At 41.9% G+C, this 20,432-nt stretch overlaps 1 protein-coding gene across 2 annotated transcripts in view; it reads left to right on the top strand.

Annotated features, from left to right (window-relative positions):
• The window catches only part of ELK3 (ETS transcription factor ELK3), a 51,595-nt gene that overhangs the window by 21,970 nt on the left and 9,193 nt on the right, over positions 1 to 20,432 (top strand). The window contains exons 2-3 of one of the 2 annotated variants that reach the window (XM_032220743.1): positions 5,017 to 5,225; positions 7,477 to 7,608. In XM_032220743.1, the coding sequence (XP_032076634.1) occupies positions 5,019 to 5,225; positions 7,477 to 7,608 (339 nt within the window). In that variant the 5' untranslated portion in view covers positions 5,017 to 5,018. Of the gene's footprint in view, positions 1 to 5,016; positions 5,226 to 6,819; positions 7,609 to 20,432 lie in introns of both variants that reach the window. The other variant, XM_032220742.1, reaches the window with a different exon arrangement.

Here is a 20,432-nt window from a genome sequence, read left to right as displayed (position 1 = left end):
AATTGTGGTAGTTTAATTGAGCTGAACATGAGTGTCATTCAGCTGCAAACCTTATACATGCAGTATTTGTTTGTTCGTTTGTTTTAATCATGTACCACCTGACTCCAAGCAGCTCAAGGCAGTTGCACCAACAGAAGTACAATGTAGGGGTCAATATTCATTGCTCTTAGGCATTTTATGTCCATCTTACAAAATACATTTACAAAGTTGGAGCATGTATGGATTACAGCAACAAAGATGATAATGGGCCAGGAAAGAAAAATTTAGGAGGAATTGCTTGGTTATGTTTGGCCGGGACACAAAGAAAAGACTGAAAAGAGATGTATTAGTTGTCTCAACGTGTCTCAAAGGATACGTTATGTGGAATATTATACTAGACTTGATCAGGGTATAATCAGAAGAGAAGAAAAGGAACAGAGATTTTATATTACAGGGAGAAGGTTTCAATTGAGTGTTGGAAAAAATGCCTAAAAACTGTTTAACAATGGAACTGGCTAGATATAGCCTGTATAGAGAAGTAGCAGACTTACATTTGGTAGAAGTACTTAAGCCAAGACTGATGACCATATGTCAGAAATGCTATAGTAGTGGAATCTTCATCAGGTGAAGATTTGGACTAGTTGATTTCCAGTATCTCTTACCACCCTCACATTCTATGAAGCTATAATCTTTAAACCACCTGACTAAGCAGACTAAGCACGTGCTTAGGGCAAATGGCCCAAAGGGGGCCCCACAAAGTTGAGAGAGAGAAAAAACCCCAATGAAGATTTGTACAGTATGTACAAAGGTGAGGGGCACCAAGATTTGTCAGTGCTTAGGGCACCAGTGAGCCTTAATCCGCCATTGGTTGAGACCATTCACTTGCTGCTAGTCATCCTCTTTTTGTGTTTTCTTTTCCAATAATATACAGGTGAAACTCGAAAAAATCAGAATATCGTGCAAAAGTTCATTTATTTCAGTAATGGAACTTAAAAGGTTAAACTAATATATGAGATGGACTCATTACATGCAAAGCAAGATAGTTCAAGCCGTGATTTGTCATAATTGTGATGATTATGGCTTACAGCTCATGAAAACCCCAAATCCACAATCTCAGAAAATTAGAATATTACATGCAATCAATAAAACAAGGATTGTACATAGAACAATATCAGACCTCTGAAAAGTATAAGCATGCATATATATATACTCAGTACATGGTTTGGGCCCCTTTTGCAGCAATTACTGCCTCAATGCGACGTGGCATGGAAGCTATCAGCCTGTGGCATTGCTGAGGTGTTATGGAAGACCAGGATGCTTCAATAGCAGCCTTCAGCTCTTCTGCATTGTTCGGTCTCATGTCTCTCATCTTTCTCTTGGCAATGCCCCATAGATTCTCTATGGGGTTCAGGTCAGGCGAGTTTGCTGGCCAATGAAGCACAGTAATCCCACGGTCATTGAACCAGGTTTAGGTGTTTTTGGCAGTGTGGGCAGGTGCCAAGTCCTGCTGGAAAATGAAGTCAGCACCCCCATAAAGCTTATCTGCAGAAGGAAGTATGAAGTGCTCCAAAATCTCCTGATAGATGGTGCGTTGACCGTCTGACGTTGTTTGTTGTTCAGGAGCGGCTTGACAAGAGGAATACGACAATTGAAACCCATGTCCAGGATCCATCTATGTGTGGTGGCTCTTGATGCACTGACTCCAGCCTCAGTCCACTCCTTGTGAAAGTCCCCAACACTTTTGAATGGTCCTTTCCTGACATGATTGTGCACCTTTTTCTTCCACACTTTTCCCTTCCACATAACTTTCTATTAATGTGCATATAGCACTTTGGGAACATCCAACTTCTTTTGCAATTACCTTTTGAGGCTTTCCCTCCTTATGGAGGGTGTCAATAATAGTTTTCTGCACAACTGTAAGGTCAGCAGTCTTTCCCATGATTGTGATTCCTACTGAACCAGACTGAGAGACCATTTAAAGGCTCAGGAACCCTTTGCAGATGTTATGGCTTAATTAGATGATTAGAGTGGGACACTTTGAGCCTAGACTATTGCACCTTTTCAAAATATTCTAATTTTCTGAGATTGTGGATTTGGGGTTTTCATGAGCTGTAAGCCATACTCATCACAATTATGACAAATCACGACTTGAACTATCTTGCTTTGCATGTAATGAGTCTATCTCATATATTAGTTTCACTTTTTAAGTTGCATTACTGAAATAAATGAACTTTTGCACAATATTCTAATTTTTCAAGTTTCACCTGTAGACTTCTCCAGAAAGCTAGGTTTCTCATAATGGGTCCAGGATAGCTTCTGCTACACTGCAGTTTATATAAAGGAAGATTTGGGGCTACCCTCAGGGCATTCCTGCTATTTTTATCTTAGCACAGACCTGGGGTTACCCCTAATCTCTATTAGAATTTACTTTGAATTGCTAAAGTATTATGAGAAATTAGAATGCCTTTAAAACCCCTACCTAACCTCTATTGTTTTGCATTATATGGATGGCAATAAATGGAACAAATTCCTGCCTCTGATTCCATTGGTATTTCTTGCTCCCTGCAGTGGTGGGATTCAGCCAGTTTGCACCACTTCGGGAGAACCAGTTGTTAACTTTCTGAGCCGTTAAGTGAACTGGTTGTTGAAAGAAATCATTAGGGCAGAGAACTGGTTGTTAATTTATTTGAATCCCACCACTGCCTGTAGGGGAATTTAAGTTTTTGGAGCAGTAAAAAACAACAACAGAGATATATTTTTTGAACAACGTGCCTATAAAAATGCTGAAAGTGGGAATTGATATTCTTGTACGTTCAGTATTTTCCTCAGTAAATTGCCTTGGCAATAAATGGAAGTTAATAAAACATTTTTGATTACTTGGTTATTTTCCATAAATATAGATATGTGTTATACACACAGACACAGATAGACAGACAGACAGACAGACACAGACATATATACATACATGTAATACATACACAAGCAATTTAAAATTCTGTCTCTGCTGCACTAAGGCCTGATACATTTGTAAATCATATGAAGTGGTTCTTTGTGTAGTTTATCTAAGATCTTGCAGAAGAAATGTGAAATTTTTACTGCCTAACAATTACAAAAGAATGGATAGTATATAGAGACAGAAATCGTGTGCCATCTAGTGGCAGACATGTTCAATGATCTTTGTTTAAAATCCTTGGTGCTCTCTAAACTTGCTTGTTTTCTTGCAGACATTTCATTATCCTAAATAGATAATAACATCAATGCTAGTAAGCTGGCAGTAGCTGGTAGCACTGATGATGTTACCCAGTTTGGGTAATGAAACATCTGCAAGAAAATAAGCAAGCTCGGAAAGCACCAAGGAAAGCACCACCTCATTTCAACCCTGAGCTACAAATATTCTCCCTTATTGGTTTGTTTAAAAGCTCTGGCGATGAGTTGGATTCTGGGTGACATAATGGACAAGTCTGTGCAGTCACCTTGGCACCAAGAGAAAATAAATTTGCCAAGAGTGTTTTTTAACTTTGCCAGGTGAGTCTATAATTCTGAGATTTCCTAGGAGACCCTAATATTCAGCAAGAGTACTTTAGAGCCAAACATCTAACCAAGCCTGACTCTGGGTTTAAACATATTAAAAAATATGATAAGGATAATTTTCAAAAATGTATAGCTTAAGAAAATCACTAATAAGCAAGCAGCAAAAATAAAGCACAAAAATGTAAAGTTAAATACACATAATTATATGGCATTTGTAATTTTAAGATTACATTAAATATTTTTAAAATCTATTCACTATGTCTGTGGAAAAATGTGTAATTTTGTCTATCTACCTAAAATGTTACCTAAATATGAATAAAGTAATTATTAACTAGGGATTCATTAAGACTTTGCTGTTGCATTCAATTTTTTGGTCAACATTTTCCATACGTTTAAGTACCATTCCCAAAACAAAATAATAAACAATTTAAAAAATTGCAAAGGTTAATATGTCTCCTTTGGATTATTATTATTTTTATACATAATGTATTTTTAATGGGTTACTGATGAAAGTATATTTTATTTAAATTGGAAATTATCCTGGACTAAATGAAAACACGTTTTAGGGTTTTACTTTTGCACGAACTCATATTTTCTTAAATAACTTTTATTTTTTCTACATACACTGATGTATGCTTGAGGGGTTTCTCAATGGAACTACTACAAACAGTAAAATATAAAGTCAGATATTGCAACTAATTACAACAGCTAAAAAAGTCAAAGGAGGACAATGTTCACTGAAACAAAAGTGGCTTCAGCTTGCTAAAAGGTATTAGGGGTTCAGGTCAGACTCCGCAGCTTCATGAACAGTCATGACATTCTACAGTCACATGACTGCAATTTGTGATATTTTTTTGGATGCACTTAATGACTGTTGTATTTGCTTAATAACCATGACAGTGGTTTGCTTACGATCACTGCAAAAAAAGATCAGAAAATTACTTCTGGTCACATGGGTCCTTGACTTACAACTTAAGTAATGACTTATGATGAATTTCTGGTTCCAATTATAATTGTAAATCGAGGGGTACTTGTATATACATACTTACATATAAAATCCTACTTATGTGTTGTATTTGAAACTAATTTGAGTTTAAGGCAGATGTATATCTCTTTTATAACTGGGTTACATTTTCTAGAATTATCCCCCTTTAGTAAAAAATCTGGCTAGTGATAGTTGTGATGTGATAATACTAATAGAGGATAAGAACTGACATGGTTTTATCTGTGTTTCCTCATTTTCTTTTTTAAAACTGAGAAAATTAAATTACATTAAATCATTGTATGTACTTTATAGTGGAATTAGTGGGAAAGCATGGTCGTGTTTTTTTAATAGCTTACTATGGTTTTTTTCCTCCAGTGTCAATCTAGACAACACGATGAAGGAGTTCTCAAAAACAGGTCCTGCAAATTGTAGGCTAACTTTCAAGCGGCTTGCCCATTTCTGAGTGCAGCAATATTCACATTCTCTTTATTCTCCTCCTTTTATTTTTTGGTTTATTGTAGGCATGGAGAGTGCAATCACACTGTGGCAATTCCTGTTGCAGTTGCTTCTTGATCAGAAACACGAACACCTGATTTGCTGGACGTCCAATGATGGTGAATTTAAGTTACTTAAGGCAGAAGAGGTTGCTAAGCTGTGGGGACTCAGAAAAAACAAAACTAACATGAATTATGATAAACTGAGCAGAGCGCTGAGATATTATTATGACAAGGTATTTAATTTTTTTAAAATTTTAGGTAAACAAAAATAGTCTTATATATATGATGCACCTGGTTTCTCCGACCCAGAGACAGGGATGCTTTCCTTTCAATGCACTTGTGGTAATTTTTTAATTTCTTTTCTTTTCTTTTAAATTTTCTAATTCTTTGCTGCATATTTTGGTGTTTATCCTTTTACAGTAGAACAAAACACAAAAAAACCCTTCTTCTAATGTAATTTACATGACTTTTTAAAATTGTAAAATAAAATATTAATTTCATTGTTGGAATAGCACTATATAAGTAATACGATGTTATAAGAGAGCTTACACGGCTGCTTTGGAAGCAATTCCCAGCTGGCCCTGCACGATTTGCAAGCAAGGCCACTTGGCTCTGCCTAATGCCTGAATGCAGAGACAGCCAGAAGCACTTGGGAAGCAGCTGTGTGAACATGAAAAAGTGGCAGCTGCTTAAGAATTTGAAAAGGGGCACTTTGTATGCCCTTCTGTGCTTTCTGAAGCACTTCTTTCAAAGGGTTCCACAGCCTTTTTATGGTATGGTGGCATAGTAGTAAAAGACTCTGGTACAAAAATTAGAATTATAGAGTTAGTCCTCAACTTACGACAGTTTGTTTAGGGATTGTTTAGAGCAGTGTTTCTCAACCTTGGCCACTTGAAGATGTCCGGACTTCAACTCCCAGAATTCCCCAGCCAGCATTCGCTGGCTGGTTTAGAGTTACAGCTGCACTGAAAATAGTGACCTACAACAGTTTTTTTTTACACTTATGACCATTGGAGCATCCCCATGGACACATGATAAAAATACAGATACTTTGCAACTGGCTCATATTTATGATCGTTGCAATGTCCTGGGGTCATGTGATCACCTTTTGCAGCATTCTGACAAGCAAAGTTAACGGGGAAGCCACTTAACAACTGTGTTATTAACTTTACAACTGCAGAGATTCATTTAGCAACTTTGGCAAAAGTGGTGATAAAATGAGGCAAAACTGTTTTGCTTATCAACAGAAAGTTAGGGCTCAATTGCAGTCATAAATTGAGGACTATATGGTATTATAATCCTGTAATATCTTGTGTTTATTTTAAGAGCATTTTAGGGGCAATTAGAATGGTGCCCATCCAATACATCTCTGTTAGGCAAATTGATAAGGATGGAATATAAAATGACTCTATTAAAAACAAATACAATAATCCTGGATAGTAAGAAAAGACAACGTTGTATGTAGCTTAAAAAGAAAGAACAGTGTTTTGAGTATATTAAAAATTATGTTTTGGAAGGTTAGAAAAGAAAGGGAGAAAGGGAGAGTGACAAGAAAATCTTGAATTTTCTGTGAAGAGTTGTTGTTAACAAAATTTATCCCATCTTATATTAAACCATTTTGACCCTAAAGCCCAGTGCTGGTGATTGAATTAACAACAGCTTTTTGAAGTCTGTGACAATGTCATTCTCCCAATATTTTTATCCAGAGGTGCCAGGATTGAACTTGGGGTCTTTTCTTTATTTAGTCAGTCAGTCACTTGTACTACTTTGAGCTATTTTGTCAAGTCACTTACATATTTTTCATACCTGCTTTGATATTTTGTGCAGAATATTATCAAGAAGGTGATTGGTCAGAAGTTTGTGTACAAGTTTGTTTCTTTTCCGGAAATCTTAAAGATGGATCCTCATGCTGTGGAAATCAGCAGAGAAAGCCTTTTGCTGCAGGACAGCGACTGCAAGATACCTCTGGAGAGCCGAGAACAGCATAATCTCCCAGTCTTGAAAGGCACAAGCCGCAACGAATACATTCATTCGGGGCTGTACTCATCTTTCACCATCAATTCCTTACAAAATCAGCCAGAAACTTTCAAGCAAATTAAAACAGAAAAGCTGGAGGAGAAATTGGAAGATGCCACACCTCTGGAAGAAGTCCGGACTGTTATTAGATTTGTGACAAACAAAACAAACAAACAAGTCATGAGGCCTGTTGTGTCATTGCCATCTACATCTGAAGCAGCAAATGCTTCTCCATTTTTAGCATCCTCTGTCTCTGCAAAAATATCATCCTTAATGTTGCCCAACACAACTAGCATATCCTCAGCTTCATCAATTTCCTCCCGATCACCATCTCTCTCACCTAACTCACCCCTTCCCTCAGAACACAGAAACATCTATCTGGAGTCTACTTGCCAGGATTCAGATTCTCTTGAGCCGTTGAATCTTTCTTCAGGATCCAAAGTAAAATCTCATTCTCTTCCTCCAAAGGCTAAGAAACCCAAAGGCTTAGAGATCTCCGCATCTCCAATGGTTCTTTCAAGTACTGACCTCGGCTCTATTGCCCTCAATAGCCCTGCGCTTCCCTCAGGATCCTTGACCCCTGCTTTCTTCACCGCACAGGTAAGATGGATGTCTTTGAATTCCTAGCTGTAATTCTAAAAAAATTCTGTCACAAGACATGCTTCATGGTTATTGTAAAACCATTTCAAGACTTATTTGGGCAGTGTTTAGAAAAATATACCATCACAAATAGACAGACAGACAGACAGAAAGACCACTTAACAGTAAAAGAAACAATGGACATCCACTATGCAATTTATTATTTAAGTTATTGTTCTAGCTGGGAGAACCACGGAGTCAAAAACTGAGGTGAGCCAGATTTCAAAAGCTAACAGATTTATTTTTAACAAAGTTGCCAAACGCAGCAGCTTACAACGCATGTCTTTCAGCTAACGCCAACAGCTGAAACCCTGCTTGACAGCTCTTTAAATACCGACTGTCAAACCGGCGGCCAATCAGAGAAATGTATAGCACCCCCTAGTTAAGAGGACCAGAGGGAGAATTTCCTACACAACAGTCATTTTTTAGTCATTTTATTGACATTTATAGGCCGCCCTTTTCCCTAAGGGGACTCAGGGCGGCTTACATTTCATAGGAGGGGGTGTGTGAGACAGGACACACAAAAAATGTGAATAAAAGAAAATAACCAATAAAACACAACATTCATTCGACATTCGGGCGGGGCAAAATTAGGGACTTATCCCCAGGCCTGACGGGATAGCCAGATCTTGAGGGCTGTGCGGAAGGTCTGGACGGTGGTGAGGGTGCGAATCTCCACGGGGAGATCGTTCCAAAGCGTCGGAGCTGCAACCGAGAAGGCTCTCCTCCGTGTAGTCGCCAGTCGGCACTGACTGGCGGATGGAATTCGAAGGAGGCCTACTCTATGCGATCTGATGGGACGAAGGGAGGTAATTGGCAGGAGGCGGTCTCTCAAATAGTCAGATCCACTACCATGAAGGGCTTTATGAATGGTGAGTAGCACCTTGAAGCGCACCCGGAGATCAACAGGTAGCCAGCGCAGCTCACGGAGGATCGGTGTTATGTGGGCAAACCGCGGTGCGCCCACAATCACTCGCGCGGCTGCGTTCTGGACTAGCTGAAGTCGCCGGATGCTCTTCAAGGGCAGCCCCATGTAGAGCACATTGCATTACCTCCTATTAGAAGTGTTAAATGCTGAACAATCAGAGCCAATGGGAGGAAAATCAATTTAGCAAGGGAGGTGAATTCCAGGATTTTGTGAAGGGCAGAATCAAGTCTTCGTATCTAGATGAGTGATTTTTCTTACCTGGAGAAAACAGGTGAGTTAGGAAATAAGCTGGCAGTTAATATATAGCAATAGCAGTAGACTTATATACCGCTTCATAGGGCTTTCAGCCCTCTCTAAGCGGTTTACAGAGAGTCAGCATATTGCCCCCAACAATCCGGGTCCTCATTTTACCCACCTCGGAAGGATGGAAGGCTGAGTCAACCCTGAGCCGGTGAGATTTGAACCGCTGAACTGCTGATCTAGCAGTAGCCTGCAGTGCTGCATTTAACCACTACGCCACCTCGGCTCTTTATGTATAAATCCATACAACCTATTCCTGGTCATAAGATGAGAAATTCCCTGTACTTAACTATAGTTATTATGAATAAAAACATTAGAAAATGGTATGAAAAGTCAGAGCAGCAGTAAATTTGTATTTATAAAATTAATACTATAGGCACTACAGGAATTTTTTGGGGGGAAATGTTCAAAAGAGAAGCACTGTTACAACAATGTTGTTGTGGCAGTGTTTTGGCAATATTCTGTTCCCCAGCCAAACAGAATAAATTCACTTCCCCAGCTTGGTAATTCCAAATATGTTTAACCATAGCGCCCAGGCAGCATGGCCAAAAGTAAGAATTGTGTTCTGCATGTGAAAAATACCAGGACAGTGAAAACAGGAAAAAGTTAACCACAGTTCTGAGAGGCGTTTTAAAGACAATAAAAACAAGAATTGAAATTTATCCAAATAATTGAATTGGTTTAACCATATATGAAATGTGAACTCAAAACGAATATAAGAAAATATTAAACCCATCCATATGCCAAAGGATATCTGGTTTACTTTTCTTATACCATGTATTACATATATGCACTCATAAAATATGACATCTCGTCTGCTTATTAAGCAGATTGTATGTCTTTCAAAGAGGGACTATTAAGCTTCTTTCAACTTCAAAATACAGATTTAGAAAATTAAATTGCTATTTTCAACTATTTGGTTTTAGAAAGAGGTTTTTCATATGTTTCATTACTTGCCCATATACCTGTTGCTTAAATGGCAAATTAAATAAATCTAGAAATTACTAAATTGCTGCTGTCTAATTCATTTGTTTACAGACCAGCAACAGCTCTTCAGGAGGTCAGATAGGATTGTATAGAGCAGGGGTGTCAAACTCGCGGCCCATGAGCTGGATGGATCATGCACTGGCCATGTCCATGCCTGGTTTAGCGAAGAGGGGAAAAGGTCACAATATGTCACATGATGCCACCATGATGACACTAGTTTGATACCCCTGGTCTAGAGATTCTGCATTGTCTGGACATGCACAGTTTTCTTTAAGGAGACTTAGTCATTATAAAATGAACATTTTGGATTATAAGAAATCTGGTAAAAGTTTCTTATTGGGGTTGCATATTTGAAAAATTATTTGGAAGAATTTTTCTTTTTTTAATTTTTATTTTCTTTCAATACAAACGTTTCATCTTTCATTAAACAATGTGTCATATGGATATAATTTTTTGTGTCATAATAAAAGCTTACCATCGTATTCATTATGTATATCTATTCTTATTTTAATACTAGTACATTTGGAAGAATTTCTTCACACTTTGTATAAGCTCAGCATCTTTCTGCTCTTCATGAAAGCAGCCCAGCCCATGGATTTTCATGAGCGTGACAAAAGCTGCTGTTAGTGGCTTAGTTGGATGTATGACACTCTGTATTGGTAACGTTTTTTGAAGAATAGATCAATATTTCTCAAATCGGAAACTTCCAGATGCGATGGGATTTCACTGTGCAGAATTCTTGGTATAAAGTAGTCATCAAGAACAAAAGAACCCATAGATGATATTCCATTTGCAAGCTGTTACAGCCTAACATGTCCAGAAGGAATCACTACACCAGAGAGAAATATCTTTTATTTATTTAAAAATGTATATGTTCTCTCTCTTTAACATATCTAGATAGCATGTAAAGATAGTGAGACATAAGTCAAGAAATATAATGCTTAAAAAAACTTGAAATGGACTGAATGAATAAGTATATATTTTAACGTCCTCTAAGATCAGGGCTTGCTTCAAGTCCAGGGAAAGTTGTAATGTGGGCCCTATCTTAGAGGAGTCAAAATTAACCATTCCAGGTCAGGACCTGCAGGACTTGCAAATAATAGCAAGATTTGTCTACAGTGAATGTGTAAGAACAAGTTTTGTTTTTTCTTTGGCCAGTTGGCAACTGGAATACTTAATAACCCTTTGTATTATGCTGGCACTAGGCCTCTTGCAAGCAAAATACCAATTGACATGTTTACGTCAGATTGTTTTAATTAATCAGAAAATGGCTTGAGGATGTTTGAAAAAAAGAAAGGCTGACTCCATAAGGGTAAAGAACTGCTTCTCCCCTTTGCACTGAGGAGCAAATGAGCTTTACTTTGTTCTACTCCTGTTTTTGCTCCTCTGCCTGGGAACAGCCCTGCCAATGAAAAATATATCTGCAAACTAAGCATTGGATTTCCCTTTTGTTTCCAGAAAGAGGATGATGATGGGCAATTGCAAGCCTTCTCTTCCTATATTGTCCTTTTACAAAAGCTTTATGTTGTCCATCCAGTAGCAGACCTAACCCTGGTGTTTTAAACAAATGCTGCAATCTTGACAAGATATTTCCAGTCTGTTCTTATGCATATGTGCTCAATTATACTTCATGGAATTTAGCACAACATATAGTGCCAGTCATAGAAATTTAATTATACAAATATTCAGAAAAAGACATGCTTGATTTAAAAAAAAAAGATTAAGGCCCAGGCTACACTGAGGGTAAATGTAAAATGTCAGTACACAAGTTGAAATTAGGTAGATATGGGGGCATGGGAGGGATAATTCTGTCACGTAGTAATTATTGACCTTGTTGCCTGAAGATGTGATTTAGGATATAGATTTAGCACCTATAAACAATATGGTTGACAGTTGTACTGATAAAGTTCTCAGTGAATTTATATAAAGGCAGATGCTAGAATTCATTTTTTTCGTTGTTCCAAAGCCCTGGCAACAATTTTGATTAAAAAAAAAAAGAAGAGATATAAAATAATGTTGTATCCAATTTTAGTGGCTATGAGCCTCAATGGTTTCCTCAATTAGCCCCACTTAATTAAAAACCATTCTGAATTGCATTTATCAAAAGCATGAATAAATAGGCCATTGCAGGAAACAGTACTCTTTTGGATTAAGGTGGATTGTTCTTTCTCTCCTTTTCCAATAATGCATTATTTGTTAATTGCAGTCAAGGAAATGAGGGGATAGGAAAAGCAGAAAGATGCAGAGAAATGCTATATATCAGTGGTCCCCAACCCCCGGTCCGCGGACCGGTGCCGGGCCGTGGAGTACCTGGCACCGGGCCGCGCAGCGGCCGGGGGCCATGATCGCTGCAGCGGCCAGGGGCCATATTTGCAACTTTTTAGTCCTCATGAACGCGCCCTTTCTCTGCCCCCCCCCGCCGCCCCAGATGTGCGGGGCTGGGGGGGCGAGGGGAGGCCCGATCTCCCCCCCCCCGCCCTCTTGCTCTGCTCGCCCCGTGAGGGAAGGGGCGGCGGCGGCGGCCTCGGCCTCGGCCCGAACTTGGGATGCTGCTGGCGGAGGCTGCCTGGGAGACGAAACTTTGTCCGCGGACTCACCCGGCCCGCCTGCCCCGTGGAATGACGAGGGGGGGGCAGGAGGGGGCGGCGGCGCTGCATTTTCCTCCCAAGGAGAAACTAAGGTTGCGGGGGGGAGGGGCGCAGCGCGGCCGTTTCGGGGGAACTTGGGGAGCTTCGCCGTTCCGAGAGGCGCTTCGCACGCAGCCCCACCCAGGTGGGAGATGTTTTCCTCCGCCGAGGCGGGGAGGGGGGGCTTTACGTAAGACTCGCGGCGCAGCTCTGCCCCCCCTCCTGGAGTGTCACCTGCCTCCCGCCCCTCCCCTCCGCCGCAGCGCTTTTTGTGTCAGGCCGGCGGGGCTCTCGGGGGCCCTTCGGCCGCAGCCCGCCTTCTCCCCCTCTTCCCTTCATGGAGCGCGGCGCGGAGGCCCACCCCCTCGGAAGCAGCCGGCCTCCGCCGCGCCAGCCGCCCGCCCGCCCGAAGTAGGACACAGGGCCATCTTTTTCCCCCGCCGAACTGCAGTGAGGAAAAAGGGCTGCCCGAGCGAGCGGATCGCGGGGTCGGTTCCCCCTCCCTTCCCCCGACGGCCAAGGAGGAGGCGGGGCGGCCTCGTGGGCTGTCGGCCTTGGCGTGAAGGAAGCCCCCCCCCGCCCTGCGGAACGCGCGCCCAGGATGGCCGCCTTCCCACCCGCCGGTCCGGAAGGCCGAGGGAGGCTCATCTGACTGGTCCGCGGCGATAAAAAGGTTGGGGACCACTGCTATATATCATCAAGAAAAGAGAGAATGGGTGTATTAGAAGCAAAAAATATGATTCACACAAAATTAGTCATAATAAGATCTGCTTACTTTTAACGAGGCAAGATCTATGAAGTTTTAAAAAATCTTGATCACTGGAGACAGCTTCCCCCAGCTTCTGTACTTAAGCCAGGTGCTATCCTTGTATCCCCTAACATGATACATATATGCATCAATAACTGTTGGTATGACATGTCTTCCTTAGGTTGCCTTTGCCTCACTTAAATCACTTAAATCATGTTTCAGTTTCAAAGTGGCACTTTCCCTCTTCAATCCAACTCAATTTTTGCCATGGATACACTTTATTGATAATTATACTTCATTGAGTGTAATTAGAGGCTGGGATCTGACCAGCTACAAGTGACCACTTTAAGGTACTGAAGGCATACTGTACTTCCTTTCCTCCAATTCCCGGCCATTGCCAGGTGCATCCATTTTGGATGCTTACAAATTGTAAGCCACCCTGAGTCCCCTCAGGGAAAAGGGCGGCCTATAAATGTCAAATAAAATGAAAAAAAATTGAAATTTTGATATGGAATGCAAAAGAGACTAGAGCTTGCTACCACTATGCCTGCCTTGAACTTTTTTCCAACATATAATGCTGCTCCTTAAATACCTTGCTTTAGCACTCTTTGGAATGAGCATTATCCTCGTGCTTAAATAACTGGACTGTGCATTGTTACTAAAGAGTTCATTGTAGTCCCCCCCCCCTGCTTTTGCTGATTTGCATGATTGCACTTTTTACTCATTCTATTTTTTGTTTTGGTTTCTGAGGGAGGAATGCATATCATTACCTTGTATACTCTGTGGGCTTCTACGTGTGGCCATTTGCCATCGGCACTTCCATTCCCTTTCAACTGAGGATAGATGACATTGATTTCTGACAATCTCCTACCATGCATCTCTATCAGAGAGATTATTTTCTACTGAAGTGTAATCCTTTTGGAATGCTAAACACGGGTGACACTTGTGGAACTCTTCTGTGCCTTCAGTTGGTTTGTTCAACAAATTGATGGGTGGTTAAGCAAATTGTTCCAATTCCTTTTCTACACTTGTCTACTCCACCCCACATCAGAGAGAGTGACTGGTACTTGTTTTCTTACTGGCAGGCAACACATGGTGAAAGGGAAAATAGGGGGGGGGGGGCATTTATAATTCTGCAGCCACTTTCCTTAACTTGTCTAATATTAAAATTGTAAGGATAGCACAAGTTACCCGCCTTCTTATTTCAGTAGAATAAGGCTTGGGTATATGTGGACAGCATATTTTAGTAACTACAAAGACTGGAGAGCATTTTATTGTAATCATCGGCTTTTCCCTTAGATGCTACTTTTTCAAACTCTAGGTAATAATGTGGGCTCTGCCCCATAGTTATTTCTAGTGAATAAGAGGAAGTGAATGAATGAAAGAATGAATAATATCCACTGGAATATGACCAATTTGCAGCATGTGCATGCACACACAGATATTAATACACATTTCTATCTATATCTACATCTGACTATAGAGAACTGGTTTGGTGTAGTGATTAAGGTACCATCCTAGAAAGATATCATGAGTTCCAGTTCTGCCTTAAGCACAAAGCCCAGCTGAGTGACTTTGACTAATCACTTTCTGTTAGCCCTAGGAAAGAGTCAATGGCAAACCACTTCTGAAATCTTGACAATAAAACAGTAGGGACTTGTCTGAGCAATCATCAGAACTCAATGCTGACTTTGTGGCATACACAAAAATATATTGGACTGTAGCTTCATTTGTTATTTTCTGACATAGTAAGAGTTCTTTGACACTCTTAAGCATATTGTACTTGCTGACTGATATTTGTCCACAAAGAAGTGATCAAAAATAGGATGCAAGTGCTATTTTCTTTCTCCCTTTTTGTTAAGATATATTTAACCAACTTATCTTCAGAACAGAAGAAAGAAAGCAGCACAAACCTTCTATTTTTGATCAGTTCTGCCTGGATATTAGTCAGCAAGCATACCGCATGAGGGCAGTTTCAGAACACTCCATATAAAACTGATGTAAAGTCATTTCACAGGCTCTGCATCATGCCAAATATAATTTGGGGCTTATGCAAGAAAGAAAGACATTGATATCAAAGGCATGCAGAAAGTTGAAGGACCACTGCAAAAGTCAAGAAAAGATGTAAGCATCCTCAGTTTTCAATATAATCAACTTATCAAAAATATCAGGACATAACAGCGGTCATAACAGGGAGAGGCAGATATGGCGGGGACTTTAGGGCAGGCCATCATCGGGGAAGGAGGGCTCGCTGTGTCATAGAGATCCCTCCTTCCGGCCCTAGGAGTCCCACTCCAAGGTCAGATGGCGCGAGTACTCAGGACCCTGGTCTCAGGCTGCTGTCGCTAAATGCCAGGTCTGTCGTTCATAAGGCCCCCCTCATCCGGGACTTGATAACTGATGAGGGCGCAGACCTGGCATGTATTACTGAAACATGGCTGGGCACGGAGGGAGGAGTCCCCCTCGTTGAGATGTGCCCAGCCGGATTTCAGGTGCTACACCAGCCGAGAGCCCAGGGAAGGGGTGGCGGTGTGGCTATTGTAGTCCGGGAGTCTTTAGTACCTCGTAGGATCCCTGCTCCGGAGCTTGTCGGGTGTGAGTCCCTGCTGGTGAAGCTGGACCTCAAGGGTCAAGTGGGTCTGCTGCTTATGTACCTGCCTCCCAACTGCGTTGCAGCAGCCCTCCCCTCGCTCCTCGAGTCAGTAGCCGAGCTAGCAGTTGAGTTCCCTAGACTTATAGTTCTGGGGGACTTCAACTTGCCTTCGCTCGGTGAACACTCTGATGGAGCGCAGGAGTTCATGGCTTCCATGACAGCCATGGGCTTGACTCAAGTAATCCGAGGCCCAACTCACTCAGCGGGTCACACGCTCGACCTCGTATTCCTCTCGGAGCAGTGGAGTTACGATCTTGGTCTGAGGGGTAATGAGATCATACCCCTGTCGTGGTCAGACCACTACCTACTGAGGCTAGACTTCTGGAGGCCAAACCCCCACCGTAGGGAGGAGGAACCGACCAGCTGGTTCCGCCCCAAGCGACTGATGGATCCTGTTAGGTTCCAGACGGAGCTTGGGGTTATTCCTGATACCCTCGCCCACAGTTCGGCAGAGACCCTCGTCGCTGCCTGGCACTCGGCAGCTTCGGAGTCTCTAGACCGGATTGCACCGCTACGGCCCCTCCGGGTCAGCGGCCCCCGGAGGCCTCCTTGGTTCACTGAGGAGCTCCGGGAGGTAAAGCGCCGGAGGAGACGCCTAGAGCACTCGTGGAGGTCCGATAGGTCCGAGTCGAAACGGGCACTTTTAACAGCATGCACCAAGGAGTATATTCGGACCTTAAGAACAGCAAAAAGAACATATATTGCCTCCTTGGTAGCGTCCGCCGAGTCCCGCCCAGCCGCCCTGTTTAGGATAACCCGCTCCCTCCTAAATAGGAGGGAGACGGGGGACTCCCTACAGGGTAAGGCTGAGGAGTATGTCCAGTTCTTGGCGGACAAAGTTGCCCGGTTTCGAGCGGACCTGGACTCCACCCCAGTAGATCCAGCCGAGACACAAGGAGAAGACTTGGCAAACCATCTCTGGGTTGAGTTTCAGGAAGTTGCCTCTGGGGATGTGGACAAGGCTATGCGAGCTGTGAGTGCCTCCACCTGCATACTGGACCCGTGTCCCTCCTGGCTGGTTGCCAACAGCAGTGAGGTGACACGAGGCTGGATCCAGGCGGTTGTTACCGCCTCTCTTCGGGAGGGGTACTTTCCCACCGCGCTCAAGACAGCGGTGGTAAGACCCCTCCTGAAGAAACCGTCCTTGGATCCAGCTGTTCTTAATAACTATCGTCCATTCTCCAACCTCCCCTTTGTAGGGAAGGTTGTTGAGAAGGTGGTGGCTCTCCAGCTTCAGCGTACCTTGGAGGAAGCTAACTATCTTGACCCCTTCCAGTCTGGCTTCAGACCTGGTTACAGCACAGAAACCGCTTTGGTCGCATTAACCGATGATCTCTGGAGAGCTAGGGATGGAGGCCATGCTTCCATCCTAGTTCTCCTGGACCTCTCAGCGGCTTTCGATACCATCAACCATGGTATCCTTCTGCGACGACTGCGGGAGATAGGGGTGGGCGGCACTGTTTTGCAGTGGTTCTCCTCCTATCTCTCGGACAGGTCGCAGTCGGTGTTGGTGGGGGGGCAGAGATCGTCCCTGAGGCCCCTAACTTATGGGGTGCCGCAGGGGTCGGTCCTATCCCCCTACTATTTAACATTTACATGAAACCGCTGGGCGAGATCATCCGAAGGCACGGGATAAAATACCACCAATATGCGGACGATACACAGTTGTATCTGTCCGCCCCGTGCCAACTCAATGAAGCGGTGGACGTGATGAACCGGGGTCTAGAAGCCGTTAAAGACTGGATGAGAGCAAACAAGCTGATACTCAACCCAGACAAGACCGAGTGGCTGTTGTGTTTCCCTCCCAAAAATTTGACCAACATACCATCACTCAGGCTGGGGGGACAAAACTTACACCCCTCAGAAAGGGCCCGCAACTTGGGAGTCCTCCTGGACCCACAGCTGACTTTTGACCACCATCTCTCAGCTGTGACCAGGGGGGCATTTGCCCAGGTTCGCCTGGTGCGCCAGTTGCGGCCCTACCTGAATCGGGAGGCCCTCACAACAGTCACTCGAGCCCTTGTGATCTCCAGGCTGGAAAACTGTAATGTGCTCTACATGGGGCTGCCCTTGAAGAGCATCCGGAGACTTCAGCTAGTCCAGAATGCGGCCGCGCGAGTGATCGTGGGCGCACCACGGTTCGCCCACATAACACCGATCCTCCGTGAGCTGCACTGGCTACCTGTCGATCTCCGGGTGCACTTCAAGGTCCTACTCACCACCTATAAAGCGCTCCATGGTAGTGGATCTGGCTATTTGAGAGACCGCCTTCTGCCAATTACGTCCCTGCGTCCCATCAGATCGCATAGAGTTGGCCTCCTCCGTATTCCATCCACCAGTCAGTGCCGACTGGCGACTACTCGGAGGAGAGCCTTCTCTGTTGCGGCTCCGACACTATGGAACAATCTCCCCGTGGAGATTCGTACCCTCACCACCGTCCAGGCCTTCCGCACAGCCCTCAAGAACTGGCTAGCCCATCAGGCCTGGGGATAAGTTTACTTTTGCCCCTCCCGAATGCTGAGTGAATGTTGAGTTTTACTGTTTAATTTACTTTTGTGCACATTTCTTTTTGTATTGTCCTACACTCCCTTTCCTTTTTGATTGTAAGCCGCCCTGAGTCCCCTCAGGGAAAAGGGCGGCCTATAAATGTCTAATAAATACCAAAAAAAAAAAAAATAGGACAAGTCTCAAGACAGGCAGTCTTTACAATACCTCCAGTGGTATTTGTCATTTTTATTTTTTCAGAACCCCAATATATATATAAATTCAAATTTACAACTTTCACTGTTTACATACTGGATTAAAGACCTCATATGTAATTATATGAGTAAACTCAAATTCTATATGGTCAACTCAAATTCTAACTGTACAGTTAAGGATAGTATTCCATAAGCATCAAGGTGAGGTAACTCATTTTGTACGAAGGATCCAAGTGCTACAGATCCCATCCTGCTTTATAATTGCCAACGAAGCTTGACGAATCTCAGCTTGGTTGTCTTTCTGCACTTCCTGATACTTCTTTTGATGAGATTGCCTCAATCAATTCAGATAGGAACCAAATCTTGTTCTGAGATTTTTTATTTTTTGAAATCTTGAGAACTATCCCTTGAAATGGCTGTTAAATTTATATAGAAGGCTTTCTAACTTTACCAAGTATTAATACAAAAACTGACTTCTCATGAAAAATGTGAAAAATTTCAAAGAATACTGTAGCAATCTCTATTTCAGGATTAACTCACTTATTGATTAGACTGGAGTTCTGATATTCAGTATTGGTCTTAGTTTGGCTTAAAGGCTCTTTAAGTGCTATGTACAAAGTAGGGTAATAGACATTTTGTTGCTTAGCCACTTGAGAACTAAGTTCTGACAATGCTAAAAGCTGCAGTAGAAGAGTTTAACACTGAGCAATGAACTTCAGTCTATGGTACTAAAAAAAGGAACATGATTATTTTAAGTACAAAAACACGAGAGTTTGCAGTTCTTGTAAAAATAAATGACCTGACAGTTGCTTTTAAAGCTGTGGGCTGTTTGCAAGAAAAATCTCAGCTTTTTTTGTGAGTCATTCTGTTGAAAATAGCAGTTAATGAGCAGAGGATCCACACAAACTGAGTGGGACTGAAGCTCCAACCTCTGTCCAATTGTGGGAGATGAGCCATATTGATAGGATATATTATATTAATTAATATTTAATTTAATATTAATAGGATATATTTTGGAAAGGAGTTTTGAGTTTCAAACTCTGAACTAATGGATGCATGTATTTGCTTGATTACATTCCAACTTTCACCTGCCAGGTTCCAACAATAATGGAAACAAAAATTGGTTGAATTTAATACAATTAGAGAAATGGATAAAAGTGTAAGAAAGATTCGAGGAGAAAGATAGACAGTTAACAAAATTTGAAATGATTATAAAAGAATGTGAAGTGAATGAAGAATATATAGGTAAAGGAAGAATTGGGAAATATTTAGATTATTAACTGAATTAGAAGAGCAGGCAAAAGGTTTAAAATTAATTTGGGAATCAGATTTAGGAGAAATAAATGATAATGATTGGAAAAGTATTTGGCATGAAGCAGAACCTCTGAAATGACTTTACATCAGTTTTATATGGAGTTCTGAAACTGCCCTCATGCGGTATGCTTGCTGACTAATATTTATCCAGGCAGAACTGATAAAAAATAGAACGTTTGTGCTGCTTTCTTTCTTCTGTTCTGAAGATTGGTTGGTTAAATATATCTTGACAAAAGGGGAGGGTATAAGGGCACAATTGTATATATTGTATATCTTTTAGTTGTTATAGAGGAAATATAAGGGGAAAAAAAGGTCTCCGGGGAGGGGGCACACTGTAATATTTGTATTGCCTCCCCTTTTTTGTATTTAGATCTGTATGTACTTGCTTGTATCATTTGTATTTAAAAAAATGGAATGGTAGTTAAGTTTGGGTGACTCCAATAATCTATTTGGGGGGGTATAAAATAGCGTTTTATGATTGAAAGTGTGCTGTTTTGAATCTAGCTATGCCTTCATCAATCATGTTCAA

The sequence above is a fragment of the Thamnophis elegans genome, chromosome 7, assembly GCF_009769535.1.
Source record: "Thamnophis elegans isolate rThaEle1 chromosome 7, rThaEle1.pri, whole genome shotgun sequence".
NCBI lineage: Eukaryota > Metazoa > Chordata > Lepidosauria > Squamata > Colubridae > Thamnophis > Thamnophis elegans.
The sequence above is the reverse complement of the archived record's forward strand: the minus strand, read 5'-3'. Positions and strand labels throughout refer to the sequence as shown.